This window comes from Micropterus salmoides, unplaced genomic scaffold (genome assembly GCF_014851395.1).
Source record: "Micropterus salmoides isolate LMB-PRFRI ecotype aquatic unplaced genomic scaffold, ASM1485139v1 Ms_hic_scaffold_13, whole genome shotgun sequence".
In the NCBI taxonomy this organism is placed as follows: Eukaryota; Metazoa; Chordata; class Actinopteri; order Centrarchiformes; family Centrarchidae; genus Micropterus; species Micropterus salmoides.
The window spans coordinates 11,252,416-11,269,259 of NW_024040374.1; the positions used below are offsets into that span (position 1 = coordinate 11,252,416).

The 16,844-nt window shown below is 41.6% G+C and overlaps 1 protein-coding gene across 2 annotated transcripts in view; it reads right to left on the reverse strand.

The window, feature by feature from the left end:
• Nucleotides 1-16,844, reverse strand: part of arid3a (AT rich interactive domain 3A (BRIGHT-like)) — a 49,523-nt gene that overhangs the window by 24,509 nt on the left and 8,170 nt on the right. For both annotated transcript variants that reach the window (XM_038715533.1, XM_038715534.1), the window contains exons 2-3: nucleotides 10,849-11,612; nucleotides 10,450-10,729 (exon numbers count right to left, since the gene is read on the reverse strand). In XM_038715533.1, the coding sequence (XP_038571461.1) occupies nucleotides 10,450-10,729; nucleotides 10,849-11,189 (621 nt within the window). In that variant the 5' untranslated portion in view covers nucleotides 11,190-11,612. The remainder of the gene's footprint in view (nucleotides 1-10,449; nucleotides 10,730-10,848; nucleotides 11,613-16,844) is intronic.

A 16,844-nucleotide genomic window follows, 5' to 3' on the forward strand; every position in this document is an offset into this window, starting at 1 on the left:
GATCGTAAGTAATAGTATTTTGTTCCTGCACACTGAACAGTTCAAATACAGTGGAAATTAGCCACCAGTCGATACTTTGTCTGTATGAAATTACACTTCTTCCTAGGGCTTCTTCTGTTCAATTGGAAAATAACTTAATCCAGTCAGTCGACAAAGCTGACAGCAGCGTGACAGAAACCGCACGGACATGTCTCTGTAAACTGACATCTATAATGAATCCATCTTAGCTTCCCCTGTTCTCTGCCCCGCCCTTCCCCATCCCCCACATGCCCACAATTAACAGCAACAATTGAGCTGTCCGACTGCAGATGCATTGAACAGTGTTTTATTGACAGGCAGGATCAAACCATCATAATCCTAAGTGACTGGATGACATCGTAAATTCAGCTCCATCGACATGAGAAGATGAGAAGCTAAAAGCCCGCTGACACAAACAACAACGCTGTGACTGACTGCATCTGATGTCACTTTATTTGCTACAGTCACATTTACCTTAAAAATGAAAGAAAGCGATAGGTGAGATATGCAGGCAGTTTGACTGGGTTAAGAGCACTGAAGCCCTCTACAAGAAGGGCCAGAGCAGTCTCTACCTTTTGAGGAGGCTGAGGTCCTTCATCATCTGCCCAATAACGCTGAGGATGTTTTATGAGTCTGTGGTGGGCAGCTTGCCTGTTTGCTGCTGTGTGCTGAGGCAGCAGGTTTATTCTGCTGCTTGCACATTTGCTCCTCTGTGTTTTTGTTGGATTGTAGTTTGGAAATTTTGTTAAAAGCATTTAGTAGGCCCAATCCTGTAGCTTCAGGACAGCTTTCCACAGGAAATAACAGTGTTTGTGCTTCTCTCTCTGCTGCTGCAAACGGTTACCTTCACTGCTACACTGGTTAGCTAAAATGGCAACTGTTAGCTAGCTAACAAACTAGCCACACCATTTGTCAGCCTCTGATTGTTAAACAAATTTTTCCTAAAGGATTTTTTAAGAAGCCAACTGCTTCACAACACCAAGATAACTGCCACATGGAAGGGAAGACTGGAGGAAACCCCTTTAACTGAAAATATTCTCCTCTACTCTGAGGGACTGTCTGTGAGTGTGGAGGAAGTAATCAGGAAGCAATTTTTTATGCTGGAATAGACTTCTGGTAACTCAATGATGTGCCAGATATTCAGTGATCTTTGAGGACAAGGTTTCTTTGTGGTGTGAGAAATTATAAGCGAGGCCTTCGTCTGCAGGGCTTTGCCAAAGGATTTTTATGCTCGGCTTCTGTCAGATATTAATGTATATACAGTATCCCCTGCTGACAAGGGAAAAGGTGAAAACCAGTTGATGAAGACAGGACATGAAACCAGAATGAGCACAATCCCACACTAACATGCACTACATTACTGCATGCCACCGTCAGCTGCCATGGTTTGTAGATTTGGATAAGAATCAGAAATAGCAGCAAGCTTTTCCCAGGGCCCTCGAGAGTCTATTGTATGTAGCAATGAGCGATCTGTTCTAAGCGCATTGCTAATGAGTGGTATCACGAAGATGGAAGCTCAAACAGGGCAGTGCAAAGCTGAACAGGCAGAAGAAAGGGAAGTGGGTGTAACAGTAATTAAAAGATCATAAACCAACTTGAAGGAGAGCAAAAGCCTCGTACCAGAAGAACCAAATAACTGACACTGAGTGCGGTATCAGTTCTTCTTCAGTACTTCTGGTACAATGATTTTTTTATTGTCCCCTCAAAAATATCTTCTCATAAGATATCTGTAAACTAGCCTTCCCCTCAAAATGGCAGAAAATTTCTGACCTAGATAATAATCTAATGTGCGTTTGCGTGAAAGCTCAAGCTATTTATTCAGCGCCAGTGCAGATGCCATGATAACATTTGCGTCTGAAGGCAGAAAGATGGAGACAGCGATAGAAGGGTAGATGAAGGTTCAGAGGAGGGTCTGTAACCGTGCTTGTATATAAACAGAGTGAAGACATGTAAAATCTGGCCCAAGAAGGCTAAAAGGGGGAATTGTGTCACGCTGCTGTTCCTCAGTATTGAGTACCTTGCTGTGCAGAAGGGATGGTTGGGCGCTTGCACCATCAATCAGACTGATGTATGGGCAGGGCAATGAGTTTAATGGTTGACAACGGTGGCCTTAAAAACATATCTGGCACACCCAGCCCCATGGAGGGCAGATATCTGTTCATGTAGTTCATCAGAGACAGAGATGTTGTGGTCATGTGGCAGATGGACAGGCTACAGTTTGACCTCAAGCAACCTCTGGGTTTGTCCTCTACATGGAGCGGCAGTCTTTTAATGTTGAATTTCTCTGTGAACAAACAAAGTTAAGTTTACACTCATTGTTTCTCACCAAAATGCACTGTGTGTATTCCTCAGGCCTAATAAACTCAGAAAACATTGCATTTGAGTTGACAACATAGATGTCAAGAGTGTAGTGCTTGTATACATCCTGTTTGCATTCGGTTATACTGTAGTAACTGCTTCTCCACTGATACAGACTTCTTTTTGTCTATAGCTGCCCTTCTATATCTTCTATTTATCTATCTATCTATTTCTTGACCAACTGTTAATCAGCGGCAGGAATGTGTATTATGGGGACCCAATTTAAGAAATGCCGCTCCATAGTGCAACAACTGGTCTAAAACTCAACAGGGAACCTTCTGAAAGCTGAAATGTGTCAGTTTTAAATGAGCAAATTGGTATTTTAGTCAAAACTGGGAAGTTCATATGGTAACAAAAAGGTGTCACATTTAGTTATAGTATTTAATTAACTTTACTCACACAGTATATTTCGCTTTAAGAGAATATAGTTTTTCCACAGTAGAGATTTAGGCTATGTTCAGACTGACGTTGTGTTATTCTTCTGCGCATGCGGGTCACTTTTAGGCCGTGGACACTCCACACTGGAGTCTGATATGGGCCACATTTGTGAACTGACAAACAAAAAAAATAGGATCTGGGACAAATAAAATCAGAAATGAGCATTAAGGCCTGCAGTCTGAACATAGCCAAAGTGGCCCAAATCCAAACTGGAAAAGATTAGATTCCATGTGACTTGGGCTGTTCACACTGATAAAAATATCAGATCTGAATCACATTCATTATAGCAGGTAAAGCACACGTGATGATAGTTTAATTCCATCTAGGCATACCAGTAAGTACCCATGATGAGCAAGCATGTGCATTGGCAGTGCCCGGGAATTACATCAAAATGGTACACAGGTATTACCAATGTAATTAGTGACACCGTGGCTTTCTTGCTATGACATGTCAAAATATATGCAGTGAAAAAGATCTTGTATCAGTTCATATTGGTGTGAAATGTAGGTCACTAGTTTTATCTGTAGTGTGAACAGAGGCAACTCCGACTTCTTGCCCACACATTTCAGGAATTTCAGTCATTATCATACAAGAAATTGCAGCTACACTGTTGTCAAGGGTAAAATGTACCTTGAATGGATCAAAGCGCTCACAAGCTCTTTTATAATACAATGCCAGAGAAGTGTACCTTGCTCTCTGCATAGGGTCTGTGCTATTGACTGCACAGATGGGATTCAGACCTTGAAAATGTGTAGCTAAGTATCTCTATATTTGACCTATTTCTTAATTGATTATTTCCAGAACGAATGCTTTTAATCCTTTCAAAAGCATCTAAAAGGTGACAGCACTACATGCACTGCTTTTGTTCAAATGCCTTTCACTGGGTCATCCTATGAAAAAGATGTCACTCCGTTTGTTGACAACTCCAACCATTCAGTGCAGATCTATTTCCGCACTTATATGGAGATGCAAGTTCCTTATGCAGGGACAAAAGGGGAAAGAAAGAAATGAACAAGCACTCACATTTCGTTTAGAAAGAAAAAGAGAAAGATAAAACGTTTTTTTTTTGCCACAATTGCCACAAGAGTGGCAAAGACAATGAAGGATTTGTGCAAGTCTTCGCTGCTCAAAATGATCATTTACTCATTCTACATGAAGGCTTCGGCACAATTACGTCAGGAGGAAGCAGTAACCACACAAGTAAACAGGGAATGTGCCAAAATCAATGCAAAAACATAACAACAGCCAACGAAGGGCAGGGCGAAAGAGTTAGTGTCAGCCTTTACGCAATCTTTGTTTACATTCCTGCTCTAACCCCCTTCCTCCTACTCCGTATTGAGCCCCTGCCAACTTTCAGAATCCCCATCGTTTCTGACATCAGCTCCATGCTGTATGCTAGGCGTTGGATATGACGAATGCTCTGCAGTGCTTCACTGACAGAATGAGCATGTACTACACACTCTACTTGGCAGTGGTTCAAAGTCCAACACCAACTGACTTGAGTTTTTTCTGTTCCCTCAGTCACACCTACTCCTTTTTCTCCTCCCGCGCTGTTGCTCCTACACTCAACAGGAAGACTTTCAGATCTCTTCCCCTGCTTCCTTGGCCTTGGCCTTTTGTTTTCATGACATGAACAGGGCCCATTAACCTTATTTTCTTTCTGTTTAACACAGATTGGTGCACACAGAACAACATAATAAATTAAATGAAAACTCCCCAGTGCTGATTAATTCAACCCCTGCAGACTCCAGTCAAGAAAACAGATTCCAGATCATGCGCTTTACGTAACTTCAAACAGTTTGTTGCTTGAATGATAGAGTTGTGCAAAGACAGAGCTTGTAATTCTAAAACATAGATTGACGCTACTTATTCATTAAAAATAAGAAGGCCAGCGGATTTAGGGATCTAGAAGGACAACAAGCTGTCAATTAAATGTAATAAAATTTATTGATTGCTTGATGTTGTTGAGAGAGTGGGCACAGAAACGGGGACATATAGAAAGTTTGTATATTTACTTCCTAAAATTTAAGGCAGCTCTGAGTGCAGTTAAGTTTTATTTCGGTGTGTTTTAACTAAACTCAACAGCAATGAAAATGCACGTTCATATTAAATGCAAAAACAACATGGTCCAGCCTGTTCATACAATCCAGGAAGATTAAGAGGCTGTGATGAAAACTACACAGGAATATAAACCCAGCAAGCACTCATCAGACAGCTGTATCAGCAGAAACCTGACGGGCAATCCCAATAAGTGTCGCTCCCAATTGGCTCTCATTCGAGCTACACTTCCTGTGGTCACTAACAGCCCCCTACCCCCACTCCCAATGAGTGTATGTATGTGTGAGCAATTTAATGTTTAATGCTAACTCTCCTCCATTCGCCCTGATCATGGTCAGTGCCATGAATTTTTAAAGACATCCCTACTTTACTGTCCATCTGGGCTCCATCTGCCCAGCTGCTGGTGTTTAATGCAGACAGAGACACAAGAGAGGAGACTTCAAAGGCTCTGCATGACCTCTGGACAATTTCTGGCCTTCAGGAGGATATTGTTTATAAAGGTGGCAGCGGAGTGGGGCAGTTCTATGAATGTTTACCATAGCATTGAAGAGACACATTAATGAAACCAGATTGTAATATATCCACAAATATATTGTGGATGAAGAGCTGTTCTGGAGCAAAGTGTTTCTGAAGAACAGATAAGCTAACAAAAGGAAGACGGAAGGCCCATTAATTACAAAATTAAGTACATTTTCTAATTCCTCCATCTCTCACATTCATAACGTTGGGAGAGCAGCGGCTAGCCAACAAGTTAAACTGTTGAACGGCTGAAGGTTAGACTGACTAGCAAACATAGCTTATGTAGCTAACATAGCTAACGTAGCTTAGGTAACAATGGTGGGATTTGTTTTTCTTATGATGCTGAAGAAAATAGTCATTTTGTACAAATTATAAAAAATACGTGCATACTGGTATTTCTTCGGCTTAAAGGCTATCTATCTAGCAATGTAGATTATGTAGTACAGTGTAAATATAGTTTTGAGAGGTTTTTGGACAGCTGTCTCTTTTCTGCTGCCCCAATACAATGGAATTAAATGGGTTTTATTTAGTGTTCAAAGCATTAAAAATTACATTTAAAAACTCAACAACTTTCCCAAAATAATATCACAATTACTCTGGATAATCTACCTCACTGGGTATATAGCTACATATCACTTGTAGAAAATATGTTATTTTTTTTTTGGGTGAACTGACCCTTCAATAGTGTTAGAATTATATTTAAAAAAAAACTTTTAGCAGTATTGCCCTGCAACTGCAATTGTGATCACTCTGTTATTGGTTGGAAACACTATATCAATCACATCAATCAACCTTCTGGTCAGGATCTCAATGTTTATTTTCCAGCTGATCACAAAAACTACATAGCTGTAAAAAAGAGCCCTCTGTCATATCACATATCACGTGAAAACTAGGAAAGTATTTTTTTTAAATAAAAAAATCAAAACTTAGCTGGGTAACTCAATAAAGGTAGCCAAACCTCTTCAGCATTTCACTGGTGGCTGATTGGAACAGATGGATGCAATGCTATTGGTCGTCGGATAGCACTTGACATTAACTTTAAAAGGAGGAATGTTTCCTGGAAATAAAAATACAGAATGCAATGCAACTGGTGATATTGATATGGATATTTAAAGAGAGAAGATGTACGGGGGGGGGGCTCAAGGTGTGGAGGCTGGTATCACTGAAATAACTGAGATGAAATGGCACTCCACCAGCAAAGCAAATCAGTTTCAATTACAAAATAATCCAATGATGCTGGCATAATTTGATATCTGGAAAAATCCATGTCCTTTATTTTATTACACCGCACTCTGACACAGACAGTTCTGACACACTGGCAAAGTCAAATTAATATTTGGATTAATTCACTTAAAAACACAGTGTAATCAGACATGCGAACAGACTGCGCCTCCTAGCTAGATTTAGTCTGACCTTTCAGCTGAGATCGCGGATAGAGGAAGGTGGCCGGATGATCCACCAGGAATGCAGGTTGTGCTTATATATTGTAGCCAGACAGCCTGGGGCAAACCTCACCTAAAAATGGGGTCTGTGCGTACTTTTCTCACCCACATGGCACATTGGACCTAGATAAGTGTTAACAACCTGATGAACTTACTGAAGGACTTTAATCAAACCTATTTTAATGGACTTATTTCACTAGACCAATTTAACATGTGTTAATCCTGTTAGATTAAAATCCAACTATTTCTCTAATTTCCATTTTTCCACCCACAATACCTATTGAATTCCCCTGTCATGCGAGGAGAGGGGACCCCCCTCTTTTAAATTTCCTCTCTGAAGGGTTCTCCAATGTTTTCCTGAGTTTTTTATGGAGAGTGTTACCCTGGACTGGGTCAGGAATTATTGCTGCTGTGAAGCCCATAGAGACATTATATACAATACTGAGCTATACAAATGACGTGACTTCAACATAAGAAAGAAAAGGACAGTTCTCAGTTTGGAAGAGCTCCAACTGCTGCGAACTGATAAAGGCATGCAAGATTTCTGCAGAGGATCTGGGGTTCCTAGTGGCCACATTATCACCCTCCCTCAGGCACATTCCAACAGCCTCCACCCACCTGCCCAAAATAAACTGTACAACCTTAACCCCTTCCTCCCTACCCAGTGCCCTCCAAATCACTCAACCTGCACACACAGAACACATGGAAGTGTAAGTTAAAAGGGTTTCACTATGCCAGTCAAAATGAGAATGACAATTATTTGTTACACATACTTGAGATAATGACATTCTCCCATGATTCTTAGAGGCATAATCTTTTGAAGTGAAAGAAAATACTTATTCCATATTGTCCTCATGTAGACAAAACAATATGATCATTACTGGTTAAGGGCACACTGCTTCCTTCATTGAGTAGGATTTGTCTAGTGTAACAATTCCGTTTTTTCCCTTGTTTAGCCAAAGAGCCATGTCTTTGGCAAAATTAAGTCACAGCCTCTGAAGTGGGTCTATGACATTTTGTTGTGTACCACAATGAACTCTATAAAGCCCACTTATGGATGTTTGTGTGGTTAGGTGACAGGGGTTTTCAGGGGAAGTTTTTCTAGCCTATTTTTTGGTGATGTTTCAGGCAGCTGCACAAATCTATGGTGTTATATGTTGCGTGCAGCCCTAGTAAGTTATGATATTTTGCTTCAGCTTGTATGACTGTGCAGTGAGTAGTCAAATGTTCTCAGAGCACCAGTATTACAGATAACAGAATAAACTTTCAACTTTCATTTTAACCTCCTGATCAAACAAAGATAATGTGCAAGTTTGCACTGAAAATGCATTAAAAAAACGTGGTCGGTAGATTTAACTACTGTCTATTTTTCACATGATGAGAAGAAACCACAAATGCCAGTTTCAGAAACAAAAGAAGAACCGGAAGAAAAATGGCACCCACCACATATAAATTAAGGTTGAAATCACTGAGTTGGATTTGCATGAGGTTAGAATTATCAGGAGCAAACTGTCTTCACAAAAACAGGTCGGTCATTTTTGCTTTACACACTGCTGACACAGCACATTCACAGAGGATTATAATCACATGCCAAAGCTGCAATTATTACTAATTACCATAATCATCCATGGCCAAAATGTGTCGTGTGAACAATGTGCAAGACTTAAAACCTGAATGTTATAATCTCACAGACAGTTGTTGCTTTATTCCCCGAAATCATGTTATAATGCAGAAGCTTTTAAATGCGGTTTGGTCTTCCCCTCTGAGTTTGACGTTGTATAGGCGTGACATACGTTTTAATCAACAATGGATTGGGTAACACTATCTTAACAGCCAAGATACTGGCTGTCTTGATTATGTAACTGTCTGTGACTGACTGACATGTCGTGATAAAAATGCACTGTGTGTCCTACCTGACGTATGAAAACCACCAACTGTTGAGAGTATCAATTCAAGTAATTTGCACAAAGCTTTACGGAGGGAGGGGTGGACTATTTAGAGAAGCCGAGTATAGGTTTTAGGGGAGTTATATTCCATTCGCTCTGTAATTACAAGAAATGGGCCTTAAATTACAGAATCTATGGTTAGGGTGAAGCACATGTAGGCTGGGTGAAATGCAATGAACTTAATTTACCTCCAGGCCATGGCAGTGTTTACTTTTCAATAGTGGCTAACATTATGCCATGTTAGAGGCTGCATTTGCATAAAATGGTGGCTCAGCAGATGCCACACTTTGGTCCCAATAAATTAGCCTTAGTTTTCAGTTTGAACACAAAAGCAGAGGCACCAACGAAGGTTAAGTCAAGGGCAACTGGACTTGGTTGAAGATACTTCAAGGATAACTATGACATGGATGACTGAGAATCTTCACAGACAAAAGCGGAGGCACGTTTCATTGATAAATACATTCAGTTAAGGGTATTAAAATGATGCTTAATGTTTCTGCCTTACCTTCGACACAGACAAAAAATTACTCTCTAAACTTTTTCTGAAAGTGAAGGGCACAAGGAGGCTACTCATTTTTACCAAAAATCAATTATTTTGTTTTTTCATGACAAATAATTTTGTCAGAAAAGGTCACTCTTCTTCTCAAAGGCTTGTATCTTATATATTTTTAGAAAATGGTTTATGTAATGAATCAATATCCCCTCATTTTCTTTTCATTTCATTTTCAACTAATTTCAAATCTAATTTGTAGAATTGTCCATGTACACTAAGAGATGGCATAACTTTGTGTAGTAGAAGTGTCATTAGCTTTAGGTGTTAATGATTAGTGGTTCCGTTTTATATAATCAAAATTGAACAGTGAGTGGATTTAACATCGTTCCCAGTCTCCCGACAGCAGCCCTCCATCTAAATTTAGCTGTTGACAGACTTAAATCTCTTCACGTAAACAGCCTGTCTTATTCCATCGGGCCTCCCTCATAATATGCAGCCCACCAGCATGTTCACAGTAAACGCCAGCATGGTAAAGCTGTTAAAATGCACCCTCCCCCTCCAACTGCCCTCCGCTTCTTTTCCTCAGCTCATGTCAGGAAACTACCTTTTTTTAACTCTTAGGCCACATTAGTTAGCAAATGATAAATCTCAGCGAGCACTAAGATGTTCCACCAGAAAAACTTACTGTTTAGGACCAGAGCCTTCCACAGATGTCCCCTGACAGAACGTCAGGTGGCAAAGACAAACTTAAAAGCCTCAGTCTATGGTTTATCAACATTTGGATTGTGGCTAGTGTTAATTTCCCACCCTGGTCGGATTACTTCATGTGCAGCTGAGAAAGTGACACAATGTGAGAGGTACGAAGGCCAGGTGTGGCTCACTGGTCAACAACCAACATTTCAGATGTATGTACATTACTACCTCAGATTGTTACAGCAGCTGGTTTTAGGATATTTTAGGGATTTAGCTGAATTGGTTCTCCACAATGACAACATGAGGGCAATGATGTCCAGCTTCTAATATAATAAACCAGACTGCAAGAGTCAGAGCTACAGACTTTGACATGACTGAATCTCTAGTAGCAACGTTTACTTATATCTCAGTGTCACCCATCTTGTTGGGGGACTTGCAAAAGACTAACACACTTCCTATATGAAGATATACGAAGACATCCTACCTGTCTGAACTGCTCCTCGTAGGTCCAATCTCCATGGTCCTGCCCGCCCAGATGGCTGTGTGTGGCGTGGGGAGGCAGAATGGCTACACGGGGCTCCTGGTCTACACTGGGACGGGCCTTCAGATGGGAGTGGGGGTGGAGTTGACGGTGGGGCAGCAGGAGGATGCCCTTCCCAGGAGCCACTGCACCATGGCCCGTCGGCAGACCCTCCTCTGCCAGGTCATCGTCAAAGTCTTCTTCCATCTCGCCTTCAAAGTCTTCCTCATCCCATTTCCGTTTGCTGTGTGTGTTACAAACAGAATATGGTTTAAAAGACGTGCACCAATGAAAACCACCACTGGTGCAGATTATATATTTTAGGGCAACTTAACCAAAGATAAGATGTAAGTCAGTACTTACATCTGCTCCTCCTCATCTGACCCCATCATGTCCTTGTAATGCTCCTCTCCTTCATCGTCGTCACCTTCGTCACCGTCATCCTCGCCGCCGCTGCTGCGCTCTGACATTGGACTGTCGGACACCCTCTGCAGCCCGGCAGCCACTGCACGCATGGCTGCTAGTGCTGCCATCTGGGCCTGCTCCGCCTCAGGGGCCGGGCTCCCCATCGGCTCATCGCCTCCTCCTCCACCTGCGCGGATCTGAGTGTGTTGGGTGGCGGCTTGCTGCTGTAGTTGCTGCTCCATCAGTAGCTTGGCCCTCTGCTGCCTGTGCAGGTTCTCCATGACAGCCTGCAGCTTCATCTCCGGGGAAAGCGGCACGGTGTTAAGCTGCCTTCCTTCCCCTCCCTCCCCCACTGAAGAAGCACCAATCGGGGGCCGGTCGGGGGGCGATTGTCAGTGCTTCTGCTCAAGGAGAGCAATTGCCAACCGTGCCTGTGGTGAAGCAGCTAGCAGCTGGCTGGAGGTTCGGAGGTTATGGTTTTGTGAAAATGTGGGTCCTTGAGGTGAAGTGGAAGGAGGAAGAGGAGGGGGGTCGGTCAGAGCTCTGAGACATGCAGTCAGAGGTCAGCTGCAGTTCTGGAGACAGAGGCCTTTCTCTTGTCTCAATGGTTTTTCCTGCAGTTGGGGGAAAACCAAAGCCGGCAGTGGAACTCAGTGGCAAAGGGTTCGATAAGGCGGATGCGAGGGTAGTACTACAAGAGTACGCTGGCAGGCTACAAAGACCTGAGGGAGAGAAAAAGGTGTCAGACTGCTACTTCCCCACTGTCTGTTAACATAAGTAACTTACTAACAGTTGAAGGGCAAAAGCTTTTTGTTGTGGCAGCACTAAAACAACTTTCCCCAAAGCATCAGATCAGTCAAATATGCCTCTATTTTTAAAACTTAACTTTCCATTCACTGAACTTTCACTAAAGTGGACATCTTTAACACCCTCTCCTCTGATTATATACTGTTCTGGTAAATCAATAACCACAGTCATTGTTGTTGGTATTGCATTGCATTGAAGAGATAAACAGGCCTAATGGATGATGCTGCAAGAAAAAGTCCAACATATTATTTCAGGAACATGATTAATCAATTTTAGATTCATGACTTTCAAGTGCCTGTGAGTTGCAGAAAAGTAGAAACAATGACTACAGCAATGACTACCGAGTTGCCCGTCTGTCAACTCAAATCACAAGTTAAGACAAGCAAATGCACTTTTTCCACACACAAAAATACCAATTTCAGTCTGAAATCCATTTGAAGCATAAATATGAGGTCCCTCAGTCCATGTCCATTGTGCAACATGTGCAGGATTACTCACACAAACATACCAGACAGGCTGCTCTCATAGGACAGAATGTTTCAACCTCAACAAAAGAAGAGGAAGTGAAATCACAGGAAGAACCGTCACTTTCTTCACCTGGTTGGCTCCGAGCCAAGATGAATTTCAGCCATTTTCAGACATCTCTGTTTCAAGTTTGTTTCAACACATACACGCTTAATATTCAGAGGTGGGACTTTGATCAGGTATGACTGGCATGTTTTTCCCCTCATTAAAATGTTTTATTGCAAGTAAGAGACAGTGGGGATACTGGGGAGTTTTTTCTGCAACTTCTGTGGGCGGTAATGTTTCTCCTACATACCTGTTCCCAAAAGTGCTCAGGTATGCAAAGCACTCTCTGTTATAAGCAATGAGCTTCAACATTCTGGTATCGATAATGTCTGTTCCCCATCGTCAACTGTTCTAACACAGCAGTGATCCTACCTATACCGCAGAGCTACACTAGACGGAGAGAAACTGTCTATCCCGCCCACTCTCCGTTTACTCAGAACAAGTTCAAAATGTTAAGAAGTCTGGGTTTTTGGGGAGGCTGTGGCTCAGATCAGTCAGGCAGAGATAAGAGCTGCACAAGTCAACAGCACATGGGGAAATGAATTTTGAGTGCAGGTGCTGGACATGCTGAACTATCAGTCATGACAGGAGGCAGCGGTGACTACACCACCACTCATTCAGCTACGCTGACTAATACGTGACAGACCTCTGTAACCACCACCTGCCCTGATCTTGTACATTCAGAAACATCAGGTTTTGCTTGGCACTTTTACACCAAGTACACTCTGGATGAAAGCATGAATGGTGGCCCTGAGTTACAGTTTAATTAGTATCAGTATGACAAGCAACTCAACCGACCTGTGCTGATATTTTGGTTTTAAGTTGCTGAAAGACAATACTTTGCACCAATATTCAGAAACACCTAGTCATATACTGTAAAAATATACTGTCAGAAAACTGCACAAGAAGTCCTGTCTTTGTTCCCACATCAAATGTCTTTCATATGTGACAATTTAACAGAATCTTTAGAGAAAATTTTTTGTCTCATCTATGATCGGACCGTTTTGTCTTTTAACTACTGCACTGATAGATGATATTTGCCTTTATTATAACTTAACCACCTCCATACAAAACACCCCAAAGTGTTTCACCCACATGTTTATTAACGTCAGAGTCTCAGCAGCTGTTCAAGGCAAAATGAAGACCACACCACACGGGGAAACTCTGGGACTAGGCTACTACATACATTAATGCATACTAACCTGTCTAAAATGTGGCCAGCACAGCAATCCTTGCCCACAAAACACCTCATCATCACACTGCAATGGGGATATAACCAGAAGGGATCATTGTTTCTAAAACAGGGCTGTTTTTCTCATGTGGCATTACAGTGAAAATCATTCTAGCATTTCATGGCTCTAGCAATGTAATTACAGTGTAGGCACGTTCTGAACACAAGAGAAAGAGAAACAGTATATGTACATATGGTCCATGGCTCGCAGGTGAAATTAAGTTGAAGCGAAGATTATCTCACATCTCATGTTTACATACATTACAGTCATGAATATACGATGAGAAGAGAGACAACACCCAAAAACATCCTGGTTATCACTGTTACTCTGGAAGCAGGCACTTCAGCCAAGACATGTGTTTCTCAATCAGTCAGCAAAACAAATTGAAACTAACAACAGTTTGTGTACATGGGTCTGACTCATCTGGGAGATCAGGTCATTTTTACACAACATCAGGAATCTCCAAATGTGTAAGGAACTGTACATGCCACAACAGCAAGTTTGAGGAAAATCAAAAAGACAAATGCCCTCAGTCCCGAATAAACACCCTATCAGCAGCAACCAGCATATAGTTGACACCTTGCAGCTACTCACTTTAGCTCCACTGGTCAGATGACCGAGCCACAAAATGTACTTCAAAAGCACAAAGTTCTGCCACTACTGCAGAGTCTTAAAGGTGTTTAATAAAATTCAACACACCGACAAAATGCTACATCTACCCAACCCTATCAAGCAACAGGAAAACATATTTCAGTCATCCTATGCTATGTCTGTATGTTAGAGAAATGTTGCGCAAGGAAATAAGAGCTGTGAAACTTGTGTTTCTTCAGAGGGTGAAGGAAGTGACAACTGACGGAGCAGATGCAGCGAGGCAGCCGACAGATATTCAATATTGATTCATTACATTCTTTAAGGGCGATAGAGGCAGTTGCAGTTGTCAGATGGAGGACCAGTATAAGCAGGCTTAAAACATCTTACCTAACTGGATCTGGTTTGACTAAGACAACACATCTCTGTAACTACAGAACAAAAACACAGTTTAAAAGTGGAATGAGAATTACTTGTCTGGAGTATCAGCCCACACATGCAATGTTTGTACGTGAACAAATAAGCACAAATGTTCTGTTTGTGTTCTATGTTTGGGAAAATAAATAAATAAAACGACCTCTGATACGTCTCTCTCCCTGTGTGTGTCATATATGTAATTTCAAAGACAGAAGTGATTACAACAAAGCTGGTCTGTTGATTCTTCCTGTGCAGAGGGAAGCAGAAGTGGTCGCTTTGTTTCATGCCACCGTTCATCACAAGCATCTCGATTTCCTACATGCTAGATGGTGCAAGTCAACTTGTTCCATTTCACATACCCTGATTCCCCAAATGAGGTTGCAGGTTTGGTTCTTATAAAACGTTTTAAATTTGACAGCGATGATGGTCATGTAATGATAAGTTACATGTTACCCACAAGACTACAGGTTTAATTCCAACCAAACACAGCTGATCTCACCTCTCACCTCCTCATGTGATTCTTTTGCTCAATACACACGAGCAACAGGTGAACGCAGGCAATACACTTCTAAGCACCCAGGCATTTATTCTTTCCGCTACTCAGTCTCCTGGTAAAATCACCTGGTGTTGCGTGACAGCACATATATCCCAAATGTTGTCACCAATTCTTATTACTTCTAAACATTAAAGTTGATAGAGCCATGCTAACTCTTTTTGTGGTGCAACTCTGCTCTGCAAAATGGCTGGAGGCTGCCTTTGGTATCTCATTGGCACACATTATGAATAACCATCCCTTGGCTAGAGTGATAAGGCATTTAATATCTAAACCATAGCTCAGCGCAAAACCAAGCAGTCTAAGTGGTCCAGGGATGAATCCCCTTAAAAACCCCTACAGGGTCTCTTTTATAGTGTAGCCAGGGTGGGGAATCACCACTGTATACCGGGTCCTTTCATTGCCAGTCAAAATGCTTTGGAAACAAAATTACAACAACCTACTTCATGGTTTTGCTCCATCACTTGGTAACAATTACCATATCTGAGTAGCTACCAGCTGCCGCCACAATTTCACTGCCAGAACTTATTGAAAGCTTTCTGAAATAAATTATCTGAATCCAACAGAGGGTATTTACTCTCAGGAGACACATAAATGATCAAACTTTGCAATAAAAAGCTTTATATAATGCAAAATACAGCTCACTATAAGACCCTCATTTAACACCTTAATTGGCTAAAGGCAGGCCGGCCTGCTGCTAGATGACAGGGGACCCATGTGGGGGCAGGGGGGAGTCACTGGGACAGATACTTTAAGACTTGGCTGACTGAAGTAGAAACCATGAGAGCTAATGGGTTAATCCTCTTTTTTTTTTAACCCACATTTGACAGGCGGAAGATTGCAAGGTCTGAGCAAACAGGACAAATTGATAAGAACGGGAGCTAAGGGTCTAATTCCAACGAGATAAAGAGACCCACACCACCTCACATACCTGCACGTATATGACTGTGTTCTTGCATAGACACGAAGCCGGTTAAAATGTACTCTAGAAAGAGCATCAAAGCTCTCTAAAACCATAATCCTTCAGTACAGCCAATGTGAGGGAATTCATCTTTGTGGCCTTTTTTTCTAGAACACATTGGCAGCTGCACTGCTGGTAGAATTCACACATGGTGCTTCCAACATGTGTGCTATAAACTCGTTTTGATTGGTGGTTTTAAAAGGTGGTGAAGTCCTCATAAAGCAAAACACAAACACACCAGGGTTTTTTCTCAGTCAGTAGTTTTGTTTTCACCTGCCAATGTCAGTGCAGATACATATCTTACACTTCAACATCGGGATTTAAAAGTCTTTATTTCCTTTTATGTACTAAAAGAATGAACAATCTTTTCCCTGATCAAGCCGTGCCAGCTGAGATGAACTGGATGAGGTCTTTGTGAGGCTTCAAACTGGCTATTAAAATAAACTCCTGTTTCTCTGGAAAATCAGAGAAAACCACATTCTTAAAAGTCGTAACTGACAAGATTTATGATTCTCGTTTCCATCTGTAAGCTAAGCCCTGGTGTTTCTGGTCCTCCCTTTCCTTAAGATCACATGCAAATCAGTATAGGAGGGGCTGTAAAGTCTGTTTCTGGTGAGTTTCTGTAGGTGGTACTTTCTTTATCAAATTAGCTATCACGCTCATGCTACACCTGTTTTGAATAAAAGACTAAAATGATTTCGATCATAACCAGTTCCTTCAGAGTACAGTGTGTGTTGTTACACTTTTGTAATGCACAAGTGTGTCAGTGTGTACTATACTGCTATGTTAGTAGTGAAACAGGCGTACTGATGTTAGCAACACAAAC